Source organism: Podarcis cretensis, assembly GCF_951804945.1.
Source record: "Podarcis cretensis genome assembly, chromosome: 16".
In the NCBI taxonomy this organism is placed as follows: Eukaryota; Metazoa; Chordata; class Lepidosauria; order Squamata; family Lacertidae; genus Podarcis; species Podarcis cretensis.
Window position 1 is genome coordinate 19,355,114 of NC_137186.1, and position 24,054 is coordinate 19,379,167.

Genomic DNA, 24,054 nt, shown 5'->3' on the forward strand with positions numbered 1-24,054 from the left:
CTAGCGACAAGTTGGTGAAGCCTCTCCAACGGGGAAGGGGGTAAACCGGAAGTGATGTTGAGATGGAGAAAGACTACAATTCCCAACATGCCCCAGAGTTATTTCCTTGTTGGGTCAGCTGATGCGAGGTTTCGCCCTGCTTTGCGAGGGGAGCGTCTGGCTGGAAGGTTGTGATGCTGCGCCCCAAGGCCCTCACGCAGGTGCTGAGCCAGGCGAACACGGGAGGAGTCCAGAGCACCCTGTGAGTACTTGGGCAAGCAGAGCTGGTGGGGCTTACTCGCGAGTCCCAATGCAGAGGGTTGCACTGCAACTTGTGGAACTCACTGCCTCAAGGTGTATTTGGCTAGCTTTAATAATAATACAGTGGTACCTCGGGTTAAGTATTTAATTCATTCCGGAAGTCTGTTCTTAACCTGAAACTGTTCGTAACCTGAAGCACCACTTTAGCTAATGGGGCCTCCTGCTGCTTTTGCCACGCCGCTGCTGCATAATTTCTGTTCTCATCCTGAAGCAAAGTTCTTAACCTGAAGCACTATTTCTGGGTTAGCAGAGTCTGTAACCTGAAGCGTATGTAACCCAAACGACCATTTGAGGGAATCTAGGAGGGGAGCTTTATATTTCTACACATAATGAAGCATTTGAAAAGGCTAGCAAAAGCAGAATACTGTACTCTAAAACGCATGAAGCTTTTAACATGCCGTTTGAGGGTATCGTTTATGCCAAACAAAGATTGAGACTGATCCATGCAAACACCAGTACAATTCCAGCTGCTGTATTCATTTCAGCCTTGTAGTCTTTTCTTCAGTACCATAAATATTGTAAATCGTGATTTAACTACTCTATAATATGAAGAGTCACTTCAGGCTTGAACTGGTCAAGAGAGTGTGTTTTCTGTCTCTTTCTGTGTGTGTAGCTATGCATATATAATTTTATATAGCATTTCAGTTCCTTTTGTTAGCAAATCATACTTGCAGTGTGTTTATGTGTGTGTACTGGACTGCTACACTTCAGGCTGCAGAGGCTGAATTAAAGCAGTACGTTACAAATAGTTAGATGCAGGTCTGTAAACACGACTGTGGAAAATGTCGATTGCACGTGCTGTTTTAATTTGCTGCATGGACATTACCCTCCTATGAGCGCCTATCAGGTTACAAATAAAATAAAGTATCTGATAATCTATTTCAAAATCACTTTTAGACATAGACACAATTCTCTAGGACTATTTAATCCTCTTTGCTGTTCCTCTCTAGCCTTCTGAACAATGAGGGCTCTCTCCTTGCATATTCTGGTTACGGAGACACAGATGCCAGAGTCACAGCTGCCATCGCCAGCAATATCTGGGTGGCTTATGACAAGAATGGGCACCAAGCGTTCAACGAGGATAACTTGAAGTTCATCCTAATGGACTGTATGGTACGTATCGTGAGGTGTTGCATATCCTGGCGACCTCTGCTGCTGCTGGTTCACTGGGATGCCTCGGTCACTGGGAACATCCATTTCAGGGATAGGATGAAACCTCAAATCCCCAGGTGTGGCTGGAGGCACACCTTTGTGGCAGCACGTTTTTCCATGCACGATGAAATGGCACTTCAGGAAATCTTTGAGGAGCGATATTGGAAGGATGGAACATGGTGATTGTGGGATACCCTATATACAGCCCGACCTCTGTTAGCGTTGGGCTGGAGATCGGCAAGAGGTTAGAAGATACAGCTGGAGTCTGAACGTGGATTCATAACCACATTTGCTGGCTTAAGAGTGGCTCCACTACAAGGGAGCACTTGCCTGGAGAGGTTTCCAGCAGCTTTTCCACCAACCTGCAGAGAAGAGGGTGGAGGTGGGAAAGTCGGCCCATGCTGTGCACTGAAGCCCTGGCAATCTGCTGATTTAATGGCGCATGTAAAGCCCTCTGCACAGAGTTTTGCCCAGGGATTTGCAGGTGTTGCTGATCAGCCCCTGTGGGGTTTGCCCTTCTGGATGTCATGGCAACCAGGAGGCAAACCTGCCAGCCACTGTTTTGCATGGTGACTTAATTCATAGAATTGTAGAGTTGGAAGAGACCCAATGGTCCTGGAGTCCAACCTCCTGCAATACAGGGAGTTGGGTCTGCATGTCTGTTGAGGGGCCACTTGAGGTCCTCAGCTGCCAAAATTGCTACCTGGTGAATGTGACACGTAGTTGGGCTGTGCATTAGCCAACAGCCACAATAGGTTGGATGTATTCATCTCGTGGTGGTGAAGCAAGGCCTGTAGGCATCATGCAGCCTGGAGCTGCTCCAGCAGGCACCAGAGGAGGCCTATGATGGGGACACACACACTTCTGGGACGGGGCTTCTGCTTTAAGGAATTCATTTATTACACTGATATCCCAGCTTTCCTGCAAGGAGCTCAAGGCGGCATACATACTTCTCCCTCTCCCCATTTTATCCTCACAACAGACCAGGGAGGTAGATTAGGCTGAGAGGCAGTGACTGGTCCAAGGTCCCCCAAGAGCTTCATGGCTGAGTGGAGGCAAGAGCCCCACTCCACTACTCTTAACCGCTACAACCTCACTGGTAGAGGAAGGTAGGGGGTCGAGAATCTCCCTTTGTTGTGGGACACTTGCTTCAGAGCTCTTAGGGGGGGGGGCTTGCCCATAGGCTATATCTAGCACTCCCAAATGGCTTTGTGACCCCAAGTCCGCCTTTTAAAAATTATTATTATTTTAGAGGATGAACTATTATTACTATTTCAATAGGGTAGAAGAGCTGGTGGGCAAGCCTTCTGGAAGACCTTCTTGAGAGGAATGGTTATTGCCACTCCCATTTTTCTGCACATTGGCCATGACCAGTTTGCCACATGGCCCCCAGAGGATGAACGTGGCCCTTGGCCCGGAAAAGGTGTGCTGTCCCCGTATTAAAAGCGGCAGAAAGCTTGTCTGAATTTGAATAGGGCAACACCTCTGTAGGGTAAGAAACCTGAATGCCCTGCAGTCTGTGAATATTGTGCACTCATATTCTCTATCCTCTCTACCCTGCCCTGCACAATGCATAAAACCACCCAAGGAGGGCCGTGTTGCCATCACCCGCGTTGCCAATCTGCTCCTGTGCATGTACGCGAAAGAGACGGTGGGATTTGGCATGCTGAAAGCCAAGGTAAGGGGTCAACCTGCTCCTGGTTTTATTACTTTTATTCTTGTGGGACAGCCCATCTTGGAAGTTGACACAAGTAAAATAACTACTTCCAGAGAGTGTCTCCCTGTAAGAGGTGCAGCAACACATCCAGCCAAGAACCTTTGGTGCTTCCTCAAGGCAGCTTATTGGGGACTCTTCTCTTCCCCCATCCCACTCATAGCATTTTATTGCAGGCATTAAGGTCTCTGGGGTCTAATTCATACACACACACCATTTGACTGTTTTACATTTGATTTCTATACACTTAGGTACGGTTCACACATGTCTGTACATCATTCTGATACTATACTATACTATAGAATTGTAGAGTGGGAAGGGACCACAAGGGCCACCTAGTCCAGCCCCCTGTAAAGCAGGAATCTTTTGCCCAATGTGGGGCTTGAACCCACAGCCCTGAGATTGAGTCTCATGCTCTACCGACTTGAGCTACGATTAACAACGGAGTCACCTCAGCTCATCCTGTTGAAAAGCTCCACATTTCATGTCATGAGAGACAACGGCCCCGTTTTTATGTACCCCAAACCGGTGTAACGAGTATGTGAAGCAGTGAGATTTGGGCTTGTGGGTGCTTTCTGCCTCCTCCCCAGCCAGCACATGGCCGCAAGGAGCTAGGAAGCTTCTGCTTTTCAACAACTACAGTGGTACCTCTAGTTACAAACTTAATTCGTTCCGGAGGTCCTTTCTTAACCTGAAACTGTTCTTAACTAGAGGCGTGCTTTTGCTAATGGGGCCTCTTGCTGCTGCTGCGCTGCTGGCACACGATTTCCGTTCTTATCCTGGGGCAAAGTTCTCAACTCGAGGTAACTCTTCCAGGTTAGCAGAGTTTGTAACCTGAGGTGTTTGTAACTCGAGGTACCACTGTACTCTTGTTGAGGGCGATGCCTGAGCCAGTGCCCAAGTTTGCTTTACCTGAATTCTGCAGAGGAGGTGGGCACACAGCCAACCAATTCTTTCAACCCTATGGGGAGGGCTGTAGCTCAGTGATCCCCGGCATCTGCCGATAGTGCTGGGAGAGAACCCTGCCGAGCCTCTGTCAATCAGTGTAGGTAATACTGAGCTCAGTGCACCATTGGGCTGACTCTGTATATAAGGCAGCTTCCCAAGTTCCTAACCCGCCTGTCCTTGTGTTTTCCCAGGCTCAAGCTCTGGTCCAGTACCTCGAAGACCCGCTCACCCAGGTGGCTGCCTCCTGAGCAGGTGATGGAGGAGGCCAAAGGCGAGGCCGACCTGCTGCACCCGTTTCCTGTCGGGAGCGAGTTTCAGAACAAGCTCTGGCACCAAGGTGACCCTGTGGACTCTTACTTCTCTGCAGCCTTGATGAGCGCTGGGTGCAGACACTTGAGTGTGTTTCAGGAAAAGGAAAATGACAGTGGGAGGGGGAAATAAAAAAGTGTATTCTTAGCCATTTGAGTCCAGTCTCTCTTTTGAGGAAAGTTGGAATTTTCAAGAGGGGGAAGTTGCTCCTCTGCATTGGCAGAAACATCCACCTACCATCCTGTACATATTTGACCTGGAAATAAATCCCGTAGAACGCAGTGGGGCTCGCTTACAAACTAACCCACACAGCTGCTCAAGTGTTCCAGACTCTGAACCTGAAAAGTTTGGAGAAGAACTGATCTGGACCCAGGCTTTCTGGAAGCATTTTCCTGCTGTTATGCAAGGGGATTCAGTACTGAAGGGGAACCACCTGGTGGCAGCAGAGGAGCAAAAGACATTTCCATTCCTTTCATATTTTGCTTTTAATTGGCCAGTTCCAGTAATCCCTTTCCGCAGCTGGTGCTGGGTTAGTTTCAAGGCCAGTGACACCTTCCTAAGCCTGCCTTTGCTGTGCTAATGCTCTTGAGAGGAGACAGGTGGTGTTGAAAGACTTGGTGGCTGGGTGGGGTGCGTGCCTTCATTGAACTCTTCCTAGAAGTGTCAGTTCCCCTCTTAAAACAGAAAGGTGGACTCATTTCTTGCTTAGGGCTAAGTTTACAGATGGGGGAAATCATTCAGTAGGGGTTGTAACCAAAGCAGCACTAATGACTTTGCAAAAAATAAATTCCTCACTCTTTCCATCCCACCTTATACACCCCTAAGTCTGTCCTGGGGTTTCCCCCAACCCTCCAGAGTGGATGCAGGGGCACACCAGGGAAGCAGGTCCATTGCACAAGCATAAATTCTTGCACTGATGGGACATATTAGTTGGATACAGCGCTGTGTGTGTGTGTGTGTGTGTGTGTGTGTGTGTGTGTGTGTAAAAGTAACCTCACACACTCCCCAAAACTATATTTTCTGTCTCCTCTTGTCCACCCTTTCACATCAACGTTTTGGTCATAATTGTACACTAAAGTGATACTTGTCTGTGCAGATCTCCTGGGAACCTGCATCCTGCCTGCCTGCCTGGGCAGGGTCCCAAATGAGCCTGTCCTTTGTCAACTCTGTCTCTTACATGTGCACCAGGAGAAGCCGATTTGTCTTTCGGATGCTTAGTGTGCCAAAGATGCTTTCAGCCTAACACAGCTGGCTGGCGTGCTTGCTTCTGCAGCCTCTTCCATTTTGTCATCTTGTACATCAGGATTGCAATGGTGCATACTTGGGAAGGAGCCCCCTTGAATCTGTGGGGCTGACCCAAGTGGCCAGGTTGGTGAAGACTGCATTATGGAATTCCTTCTGCAGATGGAACTATCAGAGATGAACTGGTCTGGTCAGTCTTCCATCAAAAGGGGAAGAGGTGCCCTTGTTCCTGGCAGCTGTATGCTGCAAGTTTCTTGCCCCAAAGCTTAGTTAACATTTGAACAAGAGCAATTTTTAGCCTTGCTGGGTGTTTCCCCCACAGATTGCAGCAGCCTGCGTGTGTGGTTTTGTGCTAATCTAGTTGTTTCATTTTGCATCTTCTCATCCTGTCCAGAATGAATCTTTTTAACCGCATGGAAAGAGGGATTTGGGTGTCTACCTTCCCAAATGCCAGGAGAATTTCTGAAACAATTGATTCCTGAGCTGGTGTCTCCTTCCCATCCGTGTGGTTATCAACTTAAGCTTTACGACACTGTTTCATTTCACAATGCGGAATAATCTGCTTTCCCCCCATTCGTGCTGCTGCTTGTCGCCTGAACCTAAAGCAGATCTGGAGGTGGCTATTACGTGGCTAGATGAGAGTTCAGGGACCCAGCCAAAGGGGATCTAAGCTTGATGTGATACAAATAACCAAAGCAATGCATTTTTGATGTGCAAAGCTGGAACCTTCAGTGATTTCAAAATGCTGCTTTGTCACATTTTTTGGCCTTTCTGGTAACTTGTCACTCAAAATCCTGATTCTGGACTAGGGGAGTAAAATATATATCTATTAAAACAATAGAAACATATGGGACTCCCTTATGAGGAAAGTTGACACTGGTTGGGAGTTTTTAGTTTAAATAAGAGGTGACATAAAATAATTTTATAAAACTTTCAGGACAGAAAAAAAAGAAGGCACTTCTTCATACAGTGCATAGTTGAACTATGGAACTCTCTGCCACAGGAGACAGTGATGGTCACCAACCTGGATGGCTTTAAAAGAGGATTGGGCATATTCATGGAGGAGAAGGCTATCAAAGGCTACTAGCCATGATGGCTATGCTCTGTCTCCACAGTCAGAGGCAATTAATGCTTCTGAATCCCAGTTGCTGGAAAACACGGAAGAAGAAGAAGACGCCGAAGATGTAGATGAAGATGAAGAAGAAGAAGAAGAAGAAGAAGAAGAAGAAGAAGAAGAAGAAGAATTTCTTATTTATACCCTGCCCTTCTGGCTGGGTTTCCCCAGCCACTCTGGGCGGCTTCCAACAAAACACTAAAATACAATAAGAAGAATGCTCTTGTGAACAGGTCCTACTTGCCAGTTTCCCATGGGCATCTGGTTGGTCCCTGTGAGAACAGGACGCTAGACTTGATGTGCCATTGGCCAGATCTAGCAGGTTCTTCTTGTGTTCTTAAATGTCACTGACATCCTTAGGCTCTTGAATCCACAGTTCAGAGGGGCCACATCTGAAGCATGGTTTGAACCTGGTTTGGCCCTCATGCTTTCCCCAAAAGTATTTGGCAAAGTGGACTTTTGCAAAGGCGTCCCTCTGCCCCCCACCTTTTTCATGCTGCTCCAAGGTCAGCTGAGGCTGTGAAAAAACCGGTTTCTGCTGGGGCATTAGAAAGCAGTGTGGGGTCACTCTCCAGGTAAGATGGAGTAACACCTGCCTAGAGAGCTCCTGCCTTTAGCTTCACTAACTGCAAACCCTGAAATTTGGGGTCTCCTCCAAACCTGTGTCAAAGTTTTGCAGTGTTCAGTGTTGAGTTTGATGTGTCAATTACTCAGATTGGGGGAGGGGCACTGCAAAAAGCAGGGTTATCGCTGCAAAATGCTGCAAGAGTTTGACACAGGTTTGGAGAGAATCCCACACTTTGGAGTTCATAGCTAATGAAGTTCCTGTTCATCGCTGTAGACCAGGCTTGGGCTCCATGATCTGACTCTTGTTTGCATGTGGTTCAGTCCGGAATGGTCACCTTTCTCTGAATTATGGTTCTGGAAAAGTTGCTGCCAGGACCTTTTAACATTCACCATCACCAAGAAAGCCAATTGCTCCTCCTGTGACCGTTCTGTTTTTTCTGGTTTGGATGTGGTTTATTTTTCAGTTGCAAATAACGTTATCTGGAAACTTTTTGAAATCGTAGATTCTCTGAAGTGGAGGCTTCTCTCCCTTCTCCCCCCCCCCTGCCCCACCACACCCCAGAAGCCTGCAAACACAAAGTATTGAGCCTTCTGGACCTTCTCAGTTTTACCACTCCTCACCTCCCCTCAGGTTATAATTCCAACTCCTTATATCTCTTAGGCTTCTCCCTCTTCAACATTCCACCCTTCTGGTCTGGTCTAACAGGATTAGTTTTTCAGGTTTATGACGGGGAGGCTAGGAATGAAGCCCGACTACGGCTGCATGGCTGACAACAACAGATACACTGATGTATCTGAAGAAGTGTGCATGCACACGAAAGCTTATACCGGAACAAACTTAGTTGGTTTATAAGGTGCTACTGGACATTTTTTTATATTTATTTCAACTGCGTCAGACCAACACGGCTACCTACCTGAATCTGACAACAACATGCAGGCTTCTCGTCCCCAGCAGTTGCTACTTCCCTTTTATTGGAATGAGGAACCAAGTTGCTAGCTCTCAAGATTGTGAGGAAATGCCTGAGGGCACATCAGCAGTTTTTGTTAATTTTAACCCTCAATGAAACTCTTAAGTGTTAGCGTGATGTACAGTGTTAATCATACTTGAAGTAAGCCATTGAAGTCTTGCGGCAAGTCCATTAGAGTTGTAGAGTTTTTGAATATGGCGATCTGTATTAAATCACGTAGGCCAGAGACACACATACACTGTTAAGCATTATAATTCTGTGGTTTTCAAGTTGTATCGGTTTTTCATTAATGTTACTGTCAATTGTTAAAAAATGTTTAAATGGTCTGTTGACTGCAAATGAGAGCCCCTCCCTTTATTTGCAATTTATGTCAGTCATAAACAGTGATTCATAAATGCTTCTTTGAAATGTATGCTTTTACTGTGTCCCACACTCACTAAGTTTTGGGAGAAAGTGCTGGACTATATAAACAAGACACTATGAGGAAAAAATTAAGATTTTCAGAGGTGAATTTGCTCTTGAACTATATACCCACTGTATGGAAATTGACAACAGGACAGCAAAAATGGATTCTATGTGCTTTAATGGTGACTAAGAGACTGATGAACTGGAAGAATTCCTCTTAATCAATGGCTTGACAACATTGGCAACATAAGAACAGACAACTTATAGACACAGACTTTTTTTTGATAAATACGACGATATTTGGAATGAGTTTACACAGACTATATTAGGTTATTGACAAGTATATGTGTATTAGGATAATAAGAATATACACACCTGAATATTAATGCATGGTAATGTAACTGTATTTTTCCTTTTTTTCATTCTCACTCACTTTTTTTTCTCAGTCGTATCTTTTTATAAATGAAATTCTTCTAATAAAATATTAATAATAAAAACAGTGATTCATAAACAACTACTTTTTTACAGTCACCCCCCCAGCACCAAATGCCTATTTAATGAGTCATTTCATTCCACAAGTTGTCATGTTTTCTGAGAGCCCTATAACCACATTGCACATGTAATAAAACTATGCCAGGCCGATAGAAAAGCAGTTAATTTCCTGGTCTGTTCAACTCTCTCGGGCATGGGTTGCCAAGTGATAGTAAGTCCCAACTGTTTGATAAACAAACATGCAGAATAAAAAAAATACATATCTGGGTCATTTGCCTAAGCAAAGCTTTTTCTTTTGGCAGGCATCAAATCCAGGTTTATCACTGCGCTTGATTTCAGAAACCAGTAAATAAGTCTCAGTTTGGAAGCTGCCTTGCCATCGTTTTCCTCAACTGGAAGCGAAAATATGGTCTATGGATGGATGCCTCGGCTAAAGGCCCAAGCTGCTGTCTGGGGAAACGGGCAGTGGCCCCTCCTAACCCCTCCCCCTCCCCTCCCCCTGACCTTACCACGAGCCCAGGTGAAGCGGGCGAGGAGCCCCTCCGCTCAGGTGACACCCGCCCAGGTGAGGTGCCGCGGAGGGGCTGGGTTCAGCCCTTACCTGTTCAACCTGCGCGGCGGCAGAGAGTCCACGCCCCACTGAGTCAGGCGAAGCTGCACCTTTAACCTGCCCTGACTGGGTGGCACGGTTTCTCCCTCCTCCTCCCGCCCTGCCACCCCCTTGTTCAAAGGGTCCCCCACCCATCCGCCCTCATTCCGAACAAGAGCCTCTCTTTGCACAGGTGGACCTCGCTCCTTTTCGCCCCTCCCTCCCTCCTTCCCTCTACGCTCTTTCTGCTTTAAACTTGGGGTTTCTCTGCAAAAGAAAACAAAAAACCCAGCAGCCTAGCCTTTCCCTCCTTCCTGGTTTGTTGGACAAGGGCAGAGAAGGGACCCCTTTGCTCCAGCTGAAGTGGGCCCTGGAGGGCAGCAAGCCATGGGGACCTCAGAGGAAGATTATAACTTCGTCTTTAAAGGTAAGAGTCTTGTTTTTGCCTCATTCTCTCTCCCCACCTCCCAATTCCTTTTCTTCAAAACTGTTGGCTGGGTTTTCTGGACTGCCCTGAAAGCTGTGTGTTGACCCAAGATGCCCCCCCCCTTTTTTTAAAGCCACGGGAGGATTTATAGAATTGTAGAATTGTAACGCTGGAAGGGATCCCAACGGTCATCTAGCCCAACCCCTCTGCATTGCAGGGATCCCAGTGAAGTCCATCCCACAGCTCTCACTGGGAGAGTTCTTCCTGAAGTTGAGTCCGAATGTGCTTTCTTTTAAATGGAATCTACCGGTTAATACACTAGAATAGCTCAGCTGGCAGATCATGAGGCTCTTAATTTCAGGGTTGTGGGTTCGAGCCCCACACTGAGCAAAAGATTCCTCCATTGCAGGGGAGTTGGACTAGATGACCCACGTGGTCCTATGATTCGGGACCTACCCTCTGAAGCAGCAGCAAAACACGCTTGCTCCTCCATCTTCCATGTGACACCCCTTCAGGTATTTGAAGTCCACTCTAAATTCCTAAGGCGGGGCAATGACTTGAAGGGGCTGTAGCTCTGCGGTCAAGCCCTTTCTTTGCTCTCTTCTTCCAGCCTTGCCACCCGCAGCTAGGAAAGGATCAGGGGTGATGGTGAGAAACCACTGGTCCAGCTCAGTACTGCAGACACTGGCTGGCAGCAGCTCTCCAGGGTTTCAGACGGGATATTTTCAGTCCTACCTGGGGATCCCAGCAGGGATTGAACTTGGGACTTTTTGCATGCAAACAGGTGCCTGCCTCTCCCGCTGAGCCACAGCCCCTCCCCCAGTCAGTGCAGACAATAGTGAACAAATAGGCTCACACCTTTGGGCTGCAGCTGAGTATCCTTTGTCAAGCACCCATATGGCGCTTGAAGAGTGCCTGTCTTAAAGAATCAAGGCTGATTAAGTCTGTTCGCGTTAGTTGATTAAATTTTGCACACATTTAAAGCTTAATAAACTGAAAGACAAAATGTGCAGTTGTGTACACACTGTACCTTTTATGCTTTTTAAAATTTAGATTCAACATCTGTAAAATGATACTCATAATGTTTCAACACGTTGAAGGCAGCGTAAATTTGAACATTTTCATTAGAGTAAATGTACCAAAACTTTACAAAAATTACGAATTTTCCCAGAAATCTGTTAGGCTGATTTGTATGTATTCTTTTATAAATTACGGTAACTTAATTTTTTATTACTATGATTTTTTTCCGATATATTTGCATGTAACCCCCCATTTTTTAGCTGTCACAATCGTAGCAGCAGTTATAAGATGGAACACTATCTCTTGATGCTTTAGACCAAGTAGAAATATTTTAGGTTCTAACTTCTAAGGGTATATGAGATCCTAACATATCACAGATTATCCTGAACAGATTTGCAAAATATTTGTATTTGAAAGCAGTTCCGAAGGATGGTGCACATTACAGTATATACCTCTAAAGCACACCATACAGTGCCTCAAAGAATTCTGGGCACTGTAGTTTGTTAAACGTTGCTGGGAATTGTAACTCCATGAGGGATAAACTACAGTGCCCATAATGCTTTGAGGAAAATAATGTGCTTTGAAGGTATAGCATGTATGCAACTACCTCATTGCGTAAGAGAAGCAGGAATGCGTCTTCTAAGATAGCAGTCACTGCACACCCTAACCCTAAATAATTGCCAGAAGGTTGGGCTACCAACTTGAGGTTTGTATTCATTTTAATGCAACTCATCAGCTGGCCAAACTTTGCGTTCCTAGTGACTATTGTTGGTAGTGATAGGATCAGTTTCCTCCCTGCAGCTTGATTATTTGCTTTTCTCTTTCCTTGTTTCCTGGTACTTCAAAGCATGTGACTCTTTGCTTTCCCCATCAACCACAGGAGGAGAGCTGAGTTAAGTTGCAAAGCCATGCACCTCTACCCCTTTCAAAAGAAGCCTTGTCATATCTTGCCTGCTCAGTGAGGCAGGAGCATCTTGCAAGAGTTCGGCTGCTTTGCAAGCTGAGCTTTGCAAGACTTCACCTGCAGGTTAGTTAGGATTAGAGCTTGCTAATGCTGCAGCAATGGAAAATGGCTGTCTTCAAACACCAAATCTGCATCTGCATGTATGCAGTGCTATTTTTCTAGAAAATTAGGTGCTGGAAGTTAGCAAGAACGTGCATGAATGTGCGAATGTCCTGGAACTGAGTTACTGCTGGGAAAAGAAGCCCTGAAACTAGCCTACCGGTACTTTGCAAAGGTAGAATTTGCATTTGTTGCCACACCCACTTCTGCCTCTGGCCCTGCCCACCATTGGCATGTGGTCATCATAAGGCTGAGCAGAAGAGCATGTTGCCTTCAAGGCTGAAAAGTATTCCTTGTCCCTGTTATAACAGTTCCCGCTAACTACCTAGCTAGTGCCAGATGTTTTCCCCTAGTTGCCTGGAGCGTTTTTGAGGGACAAAAACACACCAATTTGGTGTTCTGGGCATCCACAAGCCAGAAACCAGCCCTGATTTGATCACTGTTTGTGCTTATCTGGACTCTGAAGCACCAGAGCTGCATGCATTAGGAAAAGCAAGCAGAGTGAAGCCAACTGTCAAGTTTCTAGCTCTCTAACAACTCCCATCTAGGCAGTAAAAACAAGTAAAAAGGGATGGCGGTTTTCTCAGAAACCAAAACAAATATTTGGCCTTCATAAAGCTGCACCTCTTAGTAAAGGAGCAAACATGATCCCTGAGACGGTGGCGTTCAAATTCCAGCTTGGAGGACACAGATTCAGTGGTACTTGGCAGATAAATAACTTGCCCCCTTTTCTCCAGCCTCAGACCCCATCTCTGTCTGCAGAAGGCTCAATTCACACCATGCATTTAAAGCGTTATGATACCACTTTAAACAGTCATGGCTCCCCCCGCCCCCAAGAATCCTGTTTAACAGACTGTCCCTCTTCCCAGGAAACTCTGAGGATCCAGGGCTTTTTTTCAGCAAGAACTCACCAGAACTCAATTCGGGCACCTCTCAGGTGGGCGCCGTTGCCATTATAAGAGAACAAGGGAGGAGTTCATGGTGACTTCTGGCACCTCTTTTTCTAGAAAAATAGCACTGGCAAGTTTCCTCACACTCGCCCACCCTTCCCCGTCCTCCACCCAGGCAAATGAGTCATTATCACAGTTCAAGGACACATTCCAGCCAGAAGAAAACAGTCTAGGAGGGTGTGAAGCAAGACCAGTGAGGCGTGTGGTCTGGAGGAGAGTTCAGAGGGCCAGATGGAGCGAGTTGGGGGGCCACATTCAGGCCTGAGTTCCTGTCCCCTGCCCGTGATAGGCTCTGAGGTGCAGAGGAATCCATGTGAAAAACTACCGCATTTTTCCGTGTATAAGGCTACCGGTATATTTTTTCCTAAATTTTTGAAGTTTTAAATAAGGGGTCATCTTATACACGGATAGTGCATAGTGCATTTTCTTAATTTTGAGCCCCCCAAAATAGGGGGCATCTTATACACGGGGGCGTCTTATAGACAGAAAAATACAGTACATGCAAAAGTAGAAAAGGGACCTCTGTAGTATTGCCTCGGTTGGGGAGAATCATTTGGGATTCTTGCTCATAGGAGCTGTGATTTGAGGTTTCCGAAGAGCTGATACAGACAGCAAAGTGTTAAATGGGAATCATAGAACTGTAAAGTTGGAGGGACCCCGAGGGTCATCTAGTCCAACCCCCTGCAATGCAGGAATCCTGCCCACTGCTGCTCCTCGGAGGGCTCAAGCCACCAACCTTCTGGTTAACAGCCAGACTCTCTGATCCATCCCATGCAACTGGCAGAAGAGTCATTTAGGCCCAGCTGTTTAGCAACACGGAAAAATAATTCCATAGTAAAGATACCGGCTGGCTTTTCTAGCACATATTATGGCTGCCACAGTACATGTTAGCCTGTCTGATAAGCCTGATAAATTGAGAGGCAGTGCGGTGTAGCGGTTAGAGGGTTGGATTAGGACCTGGGAGACCAGGGTTCAAATCCCCATTCAGCCTTGGGTGACCTTGGGCTCTCCGCCGAACCAACCTCATAGGGTTGTTGTAAGGATAAAATAAAATGGGGAGGAGGAGGAACTAGGTACAGTACGCCACCTTGAGCTCCTTGGAAGAAAGGCGGAATATAAATGTAATGAATAAATAAATAAATCGGGCCCTGATCGGGAGGATCTCAATCGCAGTCATCATCCTAACAAACAAATGAACAGCACAGGGACAAGTGCAGGTAGTCTGGCAACCTTTCCATGTCCCTCTGAATGGAGGTTTCAGGCCACGGGCAGCCCTCAGATCACATTCTGAGAAGCCAAACATAGTTATTCTACAATTGTCAAAGCTAGCTTTCCCCAGCCTTCGAAGGCAGCGACACCTACCAGGTTTGGGTTTCCTGGTGGAGCTGCAGGACACTGTACCTTGCGTGAATTATGGCCTGTTGTATTTGCCCTTCCTGTAGTAATCGGAAATGTGTTGTGTTAATTGTTGCAAAGTCTTCAGGGCGTGAAATCACAGCTATAAATAAAGGGATTCAGGAGCACTTGGCAGGGGGAGGAAGGAACAGACACACTGGTGTTCCTGGCAGCAGCCTTCAAAATAATGCAAGTGAATTGGGTGAGTGGCCAGTGGCCAGGAGAGCATCACATCACTAGCGAAGGGCAAGGCATGGGACCCTCTCAGGCAAAGAAGGGCACCTTTGCAGAGCCCCAGTTCTTGTCCCAAGGAGGGCTGCCAGAGCCACTCCATCCCATGATGTATTGCAAAAGACTCAGCTCTATGGTCACTTTCACACCATACATCTAAGCACTGTGGTACCATCTTAAACAGTCATGGCTTCCCCCGAAGAATCATGGGAACTGTAGTTCACTTAGGGTGCTGAGTTGTTTGAAGACTCTCCTCCATTCACCTCACAGAACTAAAATTCCCAGAGTTCCCTGTGAAGAGCCATTGTAGCTCTGTGAGGGGAACAGGGGGTCTCCAAACTACTCTCAGCACCCTTAACAAACTACAGCTCCCGGGATTCTTTGGGGGAAGAAGCTATGGCTGTTTAAAGTGTATGGTGTGGATACTGGTTGCTGGAAACCACAGGAGCGAAGAGTCCTCTTGCGATTGAATCCTGCTTGCTGTTTTCCCTCAGGCACCTGGTTAGCCACTGTGAGAACAGGATGCTGGGCTAGATCATGGACCGGCCCACAGATGCCTCAGATGGCAGGATCCACAGGGGCAACAGATTGTACTGTAGATTTTTATTCCCCACTTGTTTGTGGTAGATCTTCACTCACTCTTCCTTCTCTGGTGGGGGGGGGGGGAGCAGTGTGCCATTTTGTGTTTTACCTCTGGTGCCAAACTGCCTTGGGCCAGCTGTTTACGTCAAGATTTTAATCCCATTCTGTGTCCACACTGGCTTTGAATTTATTATATATGAAATAGCTTTTCTTCTAGAAAAAAAGCTGTCGGTACTGCGTACTCTTGAGCACCACCAGAAGAAAAGCACTGGCTTCATATGTTTTTTTGTTGGTGATGTTTATTGCTACATTGATTCGATTGTGTGTTGTCGTTTTTAATAGGAAGCGATTCAGAAAGTAAATAAATGCAATTGCACCTAGACTTTTTAATGAATGCAATGCATTCACTCCTTCCTTCCCTCTCTCTTAGTGGTCCTGATTGGAGAATCAGGAGTCGGGAAGACCAACCTGCTCTCCCGGTTCACCCGCAATGAGTTCAACCATGACAGCCGCACCACAATTGGGGTGGAGTTTTCCACTCGTACCATCCTGGTGGGAGATGCCTTGGTGAAAGCACAGATCTGGGACACGGCTGGCCTGGAGCGCTACCGGGCCATTACTTCGGCGTAAGTACAGGTGGGGCTGGTGGGGCAGAAGTTATTGGGAGGGATTCGGCTGTGGACTGGGAAGCACCCCCTTCTCCCTTAACATCTCGCCACATCCACACTGACCTGATCCGCAGCCTTGAACAAGCCTCAGCCCTCCCCTCTGTAGTATTGGGATAATAACATCGGGTCATCTTGCAGGACCATTGTAAAGGGAAGTGCTTTGCATGCTCATTCAGCCCCCGATCCTGTGCATGTTTAAGCTAAAGCAGGTGTTGATATTGTTAGTTGCTTTTTACACCAAAGCATCTCCAATATTTTACAGAATAAATATATAAACTAATTCTATTAATTTTGTTAAGTGGATACACCGCGTAATTGTAAAATCAAAAACAAAACGTCAGAGCAGTTTAATCAATAATATTATCAATAAGAAAAATGAACAATACTCTAAAACCTTCAAAAAGTTAAAACAACAACAGGCTAAAAACAGGTTAAGAAGCAAGAAGCATTAAAACGGCAATGAAAGAAGACCTAGTGCTCATCTAAAAATATATAAAAATATCCCCAAATGATGTTCCTCTTGAGATACATATAATTTGTAAAAAATACTTGTGAACATAACACAGGTACCACAGGAGCAACAGTTCCTAAACACACAAGCACAGCACCGTATTAAAATACCCAAGAGGAAACCTCTTGAGATTTGTCTGCTATAATAGCAGAGTTGAGGTCCTGGTGGATGCAAGTGATTTTATCCTGAAAATGCTTCTCAGACATGTCTCACTGGGCTATTGTAGGCTCCACCATGTCCTCTGAGCCAACCCTCCAGGGGCCACATGGCTGTAGTGAGTTTTGCCACCTCTCTCTCTCTCTCTCTCTCTCTCTCTCTCTCTCTCTCTCTCTCTCACACACACACACACACACACACACACACACACACCCCTTAAAAGAGGGAAAAGGACTGGGAGGGAGGAGGAAAAAGCAAGCTTAAGTTGCATGTGACATCAGTGGCATTTTCTGTGTTTTTACCATCACTGGAAGCGCTCTTCTCTCCACCCACTCCCCAGATTGGGGCTGGTGACCGTGTCCAGACCAGAAGGACAGGGCAGCTCCTAACACACCCAAAATATTATCTATATTGTTGCACCCCGCCCTGCAACCTGTTTTGATGAAGGGCAAGCACAGAAGCTTTTTAAATAAATGAATATGAATGCAGTCCAATGCCACTGTATTAAAATGCTAAAAACCACAGAAAGGACTTGTGCCACCCTGACGATAATAAGATCAATGTGAGCCAAGCGGTCACAGACCCAGCCCTGTGTCATCAGATGCACCTGACGAAAGTGTGCTCTGGAAGAGCAACTCTTAAAAGTGATCAGCCTCTTAAGATGCCAAGGTAATACAGGATTAGTGTGTTGTAATGAAGACAATGAACGTAGCTACACCCTTGGAAGTTATAATTGCTAAGCATTATTACTTATTTGAACTCTCTGCATGTTTTGTTTTTTTCTTTTTAATTAGTAGACTGCAGAGATTCTCTAATCGGGTTAGAAAGCTAAGCTCATGACTCTGCAGCGTTGAGTGAGGCCGCTTAAGTTTCTAGACCCTATGGCCTCCTCCTGTTCTGCTATGGATGTCCGCCTCCCTTTGTCAACAGCAATCTGTTGCTGCGGTAAACTGAGAATAATGCTTGGAGGACGTCCAAACTACTTCTAGGTAGCAAACGAAATCTGAGTGCGGCCAGCAGTGAACAGGAGCCTTCCTGCCTGCATGAGAGTCTGTTCTTACCTCTGTGGAAGAAGGGTAGGGTCTGCATGTAAAGACATTTCAATAGGACTTGTCAACAAGGCCTTTCTGATGATTCCTGCATTACAGGGGGTTGGACTCAGAATCACGGTCCCTTCGAACTCTGTGATTCTGAGTTTCTATGTGGCCCTCCAGGCACCTCTGTTCGGCCCTTGGTACCCTCACCAGCCCTGCTCATCACCTTCCTCATGTTCTTGCCTGGCTGTCCAGTCCAAGGCTGGCTTAAAAAATAAGGGACCATAAAAAAAGGATGCAGGAGCTTTGAATTACTTTTCAGTGGTTAGCAGACTAGGCAAACCCACCACTCACCCTCCATCCTCCCCACTATAGGGAGGTGTTCTGTATCTCTGTTTAAAGTATAGCAATTATTTGTAAGCTTTCATCCATAGATATAAATGCCCACATACAGTTTTTATGCAAATTGTTGACTTCTTTCATCTTATTTCTTTTCCTTTTTTTTTTTTGGCAATGCATAACTGGTCACCTTATGTTGGGTGCAAATTAATTAATACTGTGATTTGAAAAGTGAGATCTAAGGTGGAAGATCTGGAAGGTGGAAGATCCGCAAAGAAGAACCAACATAGGCCACCTTCACACCATTTAAAGCACTGTGATACCCCTTTAAACAGTCATGGCTTCCCCCAAAGAATTCTGGGAGCTGTAGTTTGCACAGGGCACTGTGCGTTGGTAGGAGGCCCCATTCACAGACCTACAATTCTCAAAGTGGTTCAGTAGTCGATCCCTCTTCCTAGGGAACTCTGGGAGTTGTAGTCACAACACTCAGTACCCTTAGCAAACTGCAGCTCCCAGGATTCTTTGGGGCAGAAGAAGCCATGGCCGTTTAAAGTGACACTGTACCGCTTTAAATGTATGTTGTAATCCAAGGCCTCGTTTAAGAAATAATGTTGAGACTTCCAAAGAAAAGAGAAGGAGTCGTGGGACACCCGTGCTTCCTTGTTGTTGTTGCTGCTGCTGCTAGTTCTTCATATGCCCTTCTCTTAACCCTTGTCCTGATCTCTCAGTTATTACAGAGGCGCAGTGGGAGCCCTTTTGGTTTTTGACATCACCAAGCACCAGACGTATGATGTGGTGGAGCGCTGGCTGAAGGAGCTGTATGACCATGCAGAAGCCACCATCATTGTGATGCTGGTGGGCAACAAAACAGATCTGACCCAAGCCCGGGAGGTCCCAACGGAGGAAGCCAAGATGTATGCAGGTAAGGGGCAGCTCTGTGGCTTCGCACATTGGGCTCCGAGAAGGATTTGTGCTCCACTGCAGTGAAGGACTGTGGCTCAGTGGTACAGCATCTGCCTTGCATGCAGAATGTCCCAGGTTCAACCCCTCCCCCCCCCCGTGTCTCTAGCTGGGGCTGATAGTGTCTCCTGTCTTAAACCCTGGAGAGCTTCTGCAAATCTCTACAGACGGTAACTGAGCCAGATGGGCCAATGGTCTGACTCAGTGTAAGGCAATATCCCATGTATCTTCTCGGCACTTGTGTGAAGAGTTAGAAGCTTTAAGACGGAGTGCCTCTAAACGAGCAATGCCACTATATAAAAATTAAATCTACAGCCTGATCGATCACAGGCACTTTTAACAATGGATTAATCCACTGGATTAAATCGGCTACACACTGTGTTCTTGTCTGTACAGTGGTACCTTGGTTCTCGAACTCAATCCATTCTGGAAGTCCGTTCAGCTTCCAAAACGTTTGCAAACCAAGGTGTGGTTTCTAGTTGGCTGATTGGCCCCAGAAACAATGCCAACAGCCAAAACGGACTTTCGGCTTCCGAAAAACGTTCACAAACTGGCACACTTACTTCCAGGTTTGAGGCATTAGGGAGCCAATTTGTTCGTCAGCCAAGCCATTCAGGAACCAAGGTACCACTGTGTTATATTCTCTTTCTGTCCACTGTTTCAGTATTCTCTGAATGCATTTTATAAATTATGAAATAAAAAAAGACAGAATGACTACCAATCCCAGTTTTAAATTGGTGATCTTATCTTCTCTATTAATGGAGGTCTGATAGGGTCTCACTGCTTCTCTCTTCTTGCAGAAAACAACGGTCTGCTCTTTATGGAAACCTCTGCGCTGGACTCCACAAATGTTGAATTGGCTTTTGAAACTATCTTGAGAGGTGAGTCATCAGTTGGTGGTACCAGTGGTGAAGCTGCATGCTCCACTACCAGGGGCAAAGAGCAATCGGGGGCGTGGCTAGCACTCCCCAGAGGGCGTGATGGCATCCGGGGACATGACACGCCGCCTGGCACGTGGCGTGTGTCCAGGGGGGCCCACCTCAATGGCATCCTACCGGAATAGTGGTGCCGGGGGTGGTCCACTCCCTCCGCCAGCAGGTGGTACCCAAACTCACAGTGGCCTAGCCAGGGCTGAGGAGGGTGGTCTTCCTTGTTGTCACTTGTTCTTTACTCCAGTAAGGGACTGCAGCCTATGGAGAAGGGTTTGTTTTAAGCCCCCACTCCCCATTTGTGTGTGTGTGTGTGTGTGTGTGTGTGTGTACCCAGAAACCTTTAGCCTTTTTACGCATGGAGATAAAAAGTAAATCATGCAGTCTGGAAAAACATAAAATTCAGGTTTTCCCCAGATGGTAGCTTATTGGTGCTGATAATGCACATAAGTTAGCACTATGGTGCAATGGTGGGTGGGATTGGCAAAGGTTTTTTCCTGGACATCCTCCCCATTTTTGCCCCCTTTAATTTTTTTTTTTTTAATTTAATTGCCAAGTGTGTAAAGCTGGATTTGCACAAGCTAAATGTGTATACATTGTGAGTTACCTGTACAAATAAAACCATCTGTCCTAAAGACACATTCATTCCAAGGAAAGTGAGCCCCTGGGGCACTCCTGGAATCTATCGCTGCTCGGAGATTGGGGTGGGTTCGTAACCATCTTTATTTATTCCTTCCTGTCTCCTAGACATTTTCAACAAAGTGCAGAAACAGAAGCAGAAAAGCCCCCTAGACAACACCGTTTCGCTCTCTGCTGAAGACACTGATGCAGCCTCCACCTCTCAAGCTGTGGAAGGGAAGCGAGCTTGTTGCTTGAACCTCTGAAGCGAGGGTCGCACATGAGGAACATCAGCCGTGTTGAGGAAGCCAACATTTGGTGGGTGGGAGAGGAGTCCACACTCTGGATGATGATTTATGGCCGAGATGTCCGTCTCACTGTAGCCTCTGCGGTCTGGGGGGGTAGTTATGGAAACTTTTTGGATCAGGCTTGCCTACCTAAATCTAGGGAGCACAATAGTGTGTTTGGGGGTGACAAAGCATCTTGAATCAAGAATTCTGTGTTTGTGGGTCAGTACTTGTACAAAAGAACTACCCACAACCCTGCAATGTCCTAGCCTTGTCTTCCAGTACAGATACGAATCTATAGTGAATGCAACAGTAGCCACAATCCTGCCAAAGTTAATCACAACTAGCCGTCCTGTACCCTCTTAGCTGGGAGTGAAGTCCTTTGAACTCTGGTAGGGCTTCTTCATCCAAATAGGCCTAGGATCACAGTGCAAGTTCCATTGCAGGTTATTGTGACTAGGGCCACAATCGCACTGTACATTTGATAGCACTTTAAACTGTCACAGCTTCCCCAAAAGGATTCTGGGAGCTATAGTTTATTAAGCTTGCTGACAGTTGTTAGGAGGCCCCTATTCCCCTCACAGAGCTACAATTCCCTTCACAAGGAACTTTGGGAATTGTAGCTCTGGGAGGGAAAGAGGTGCATCCTGACAAATCTCAGTGCCTTTAACAAACTACAGCTCCCATAATTCTTTGGGGAAGAAAAGTCACGACCATTTAAAGTGGTGCCATTGCACTTTAAATGTATAGTGTTAACACGTGCTAACTTAAATCCTGTTGGCTTTCTGTGAGGCTTACCATGTGTACACAGGAGTAATCCCTGTTGAATTCAGTGGCTTTCACTTCATGGTAACAGGGCTTCGCTGCATGTGATATCTGCTGCTTCAGACTTTTAAAAAATTACACTTCTGTCCTCACAACCTCCCTCAGTCTAAGGAGATGAGGTCAGTGCACATTTGTGGATGAGCTTAAGTCTCCTCATCAAAGTCCAACTCTCTGTCCCAGCCATTGCAAACATGGTGCCCTCCAGATGTTTTGGGCTATGGCCATAACTGGGAGTTGTAGTCTAAAACTCCCAGAGGGCGCCAGGTTGAGAGAGGCTGCTATAGAGCTCAGCCTTCCTCATACGCTGGCTGGGGCTGATGGGAATTGTAGTCCAGAACAGCCAGAGGGTGCCAGATTGACAAGGCTTGCTGCTGCTCTTGTAGAGTCAATAAATCTGCGCCAGAATTTCCACACAATGCCCTGGGCATGGTGCCAATGTGGCTGAATGACTAGGTAGGTAGGAAGAAGGGCATTTTGCAGTGCAGGGAATTCGGTTATTATGAAGACTCCCCTGACACTTCCTAGTCTCCTAATACCAGAAATCCCCCAACAAAAGTGATTAACTGACAGAACTGGAAGCCAAAAGGAGGAGGTGATGGGTGATGGCTTGAAAAAGGGATTATACAACTTCATGGAGGAGAACTCCATCAGTGGCTATTATCAGTGGCTAAATTGATCCTCCATAGGCAGAGGCAATCCACCTGTCAATACAGGTTGCTGGGGGGAAGAAGCAGGAGGAAGACCTGATGGTGGGGGGGCTTCCAGCTTGGCTAGCGTGTCAAGGAGGCTGCAAGGATCCCTGATGGGGGTCTTTTTAGATTCTTTTGTTATATTCCAAAGTCCCTGTCAGGTCAATGTCTTTATTAGACAAAGCAAAATATCATGGAATAGTATGCAAGTTTTTGAGTTCTCCTTATCTCTTCATCTGGCTCGATGAAGAGTTCTGTGAAACTTAAAAACTTGCATATTATTTTGTGACATTTTGGTTGGCCTAATAAGGGCACTGCCCTAGTAGGGAATTTAGACCCCCCCCCACTCTTGTTATTTCTTTTGTTACACATTCACAATGCACTTGGACTCCCTGCTTAGACTTCTTTCTGTGGCTGTGACTCCTTTTGTGTTCAGCCTCCATACCGAAACTTGAATGTCTGGATCACCAAGCTGAGATCCTTCAAAATTTACCCCATCCAAAAGACACAGCCAGACCTTTGTGGAAATGGAAATTCGTCAGTATATTGTGTGTGTACATTTATACATATATGTATTGTGTGTATATATAGCAAGAGACACAAAGAATATATTTTGTAAATAAATCGCTATGGACTGGGCATTTTTTAATTTATTACTGTGCTTAATGTAGCAAAACAAGTAGGGGTGTGTACATTGGGAAACATTCCATAAATAAAAGAAGCAAAGTGCTTAATTCAGAGACACCTAAGATTCCTGTTGTGCATCCTGAACAAACTACAGTTCCCAGAATTCTTTGGGGGAAGCCATGATGGTTTAAAGTGGTATTATAGTGGATTAATGTTGTGAATGCAGCCCTACTTAAACTTTGGTTGCATTTGGGGATTTGGCACAGAGCATAATTCTTTTTCATGGGGGGGGGGCCCAATGGAGGGGAGCACCACCTTTGCATTCAGAAGGTCACAGGTTCAATCCCTGCCGGCATCTCTAGTTAGGGCTAGACTAAGACTCCATATCTCAAACCCTGGGTAGCCACTGCCAGTCACCGTCAACAGTACTGGATTAGATGGGTCAACAGTCTGGATTCTCAGTCAACAGGAAGCAGTTGCTCACAACCTCAGATCTCTTAACCACAGATCTCTTCCTGTTAGAAATGTGCTCAGGGTTGGGCTTTGGTGAGTCTCCAATAGATCTCTGTGATTTGAATGGAGTACGGGAGAGGAGAGATGGTTTCTATAGTGGGTCTAAATCATTTAGAATCAGAACTGTAGAGTTGGAATGGATCCCAAGGGCCATTAGTCTCAACCCCCTGCAATGCAGGAATCTTAACTAGAGTCACTGACTGACAGCCATCCAACCTTTGCTTAAAAACCTCCAAAGAAAGAGTCCACAACCTCCCGAGGAGCACCCTGTGCTAACATACACAGCAGCATACAGCAACATATCCTATGCACACAGCAACATCTCTGCTCTACCATGATATGGCATGTTTTTTTTATTTATACACCACCCAAAGCCCCCCAAAGTGTGATCCACATTAATACATGTGAATATGAAATAAATACACAAAGG

At 46.1% G+C, this 24,054-nt stretch overlaps 2 protein-coding genes across 2 annotated transcripts; both read left to right on the plus strand.

Annotated features, from left to right (window-relative positions):
* Positions 1-81: 81 nt before the first annotated feature.
* Positions 82-4,570, plus strand: LAMTOR2 (late endosomal/lysosomal adaptor, MAPK and MTOR activator 2). The gene is made up of 4 exons (XM_079957875.1): positions 82-241; positions 1,251-1,413; positions 3,041-3,130; positions 4,306-4,570. Exons 1-4 carry the CDS (start codon positions 174-176, stop codon positions 4,360-4,362), a joined length of 378 nt encoding a protein of 125 aa, XP_079814001.1. The 5' UTR covers positions 82-173; the 3' UTR covers positions 4,363-4,570.
* A 5,386-nt stretch (positions 4,571-9,956) lies between these two features.
* Positions 9,957-23,228, plus strand: RAB25 (RAB25, member RAS oncogene family). Its single transcript, XM_079957242.1, has 5 exons — positions 9,957-10,227; positions 15,899-16,094; positions 18,905-19,098; positions 19,937-20,017; positions 20,813-23,228. Exons 1-5 carry the CDS (start codon positions 10,188-10,190, stop codon positions 20,947-20,949), a joined length of 648 nt encoding a protein of 215 aa, XP_079813368.1. The 5' UTR covers positions 9,957-10,187; the 3' UTR covers positions 20,950-23,228.
* Positions 23,229-24,054: the final 826 nt, after the last annotated feature.

Bases quoted from the DNA above. Each gene is read 5' to 3' on its own strand.
- LAMTOR2 (XM_079957875.1), top strand. From the start codon at position 174: ATGCTGCGCCCCAAGGCCCTCACGCAGGTGCTGAGCCAGGCGAACACG. The intron at 1,414-3,040 runs GTACGTATCGTG...AAACCACCCAAG, and splicing joins TCATCCTAATGGACTGTATG to GAGGGCCGTGTTGCCATCAC. The intron at 3,131-4,305 runs GTAAGGGGTCAA...GTGTTTTCCCAG, and splicing joins TTGGCATGCTGAAAGCCAAG to GCTCAAGCTCTGGTCCAGTA.
- RAB25 (XM_079957242.1), top strand. From the start codon at position 10,188: ATGGGGACCTCAGAGGAAGATTATAACTTCGTCTTTAAAG. The intron at 19,099-19,936 runs GTAAGGGGCAGC...CTCTTCTTGCAG, and splicing joins GGAAGCCAAGATGTATGCAG to AAAACAACGGTCTGCTCTTT. The intron at 20,018-20,812 runs GTGAGTCATCAG...CCTGTCTCCTAG, and splicing joins TTTTGAAACTATCTTGAGAG to ACATTTTCAACAAAGTGCAG.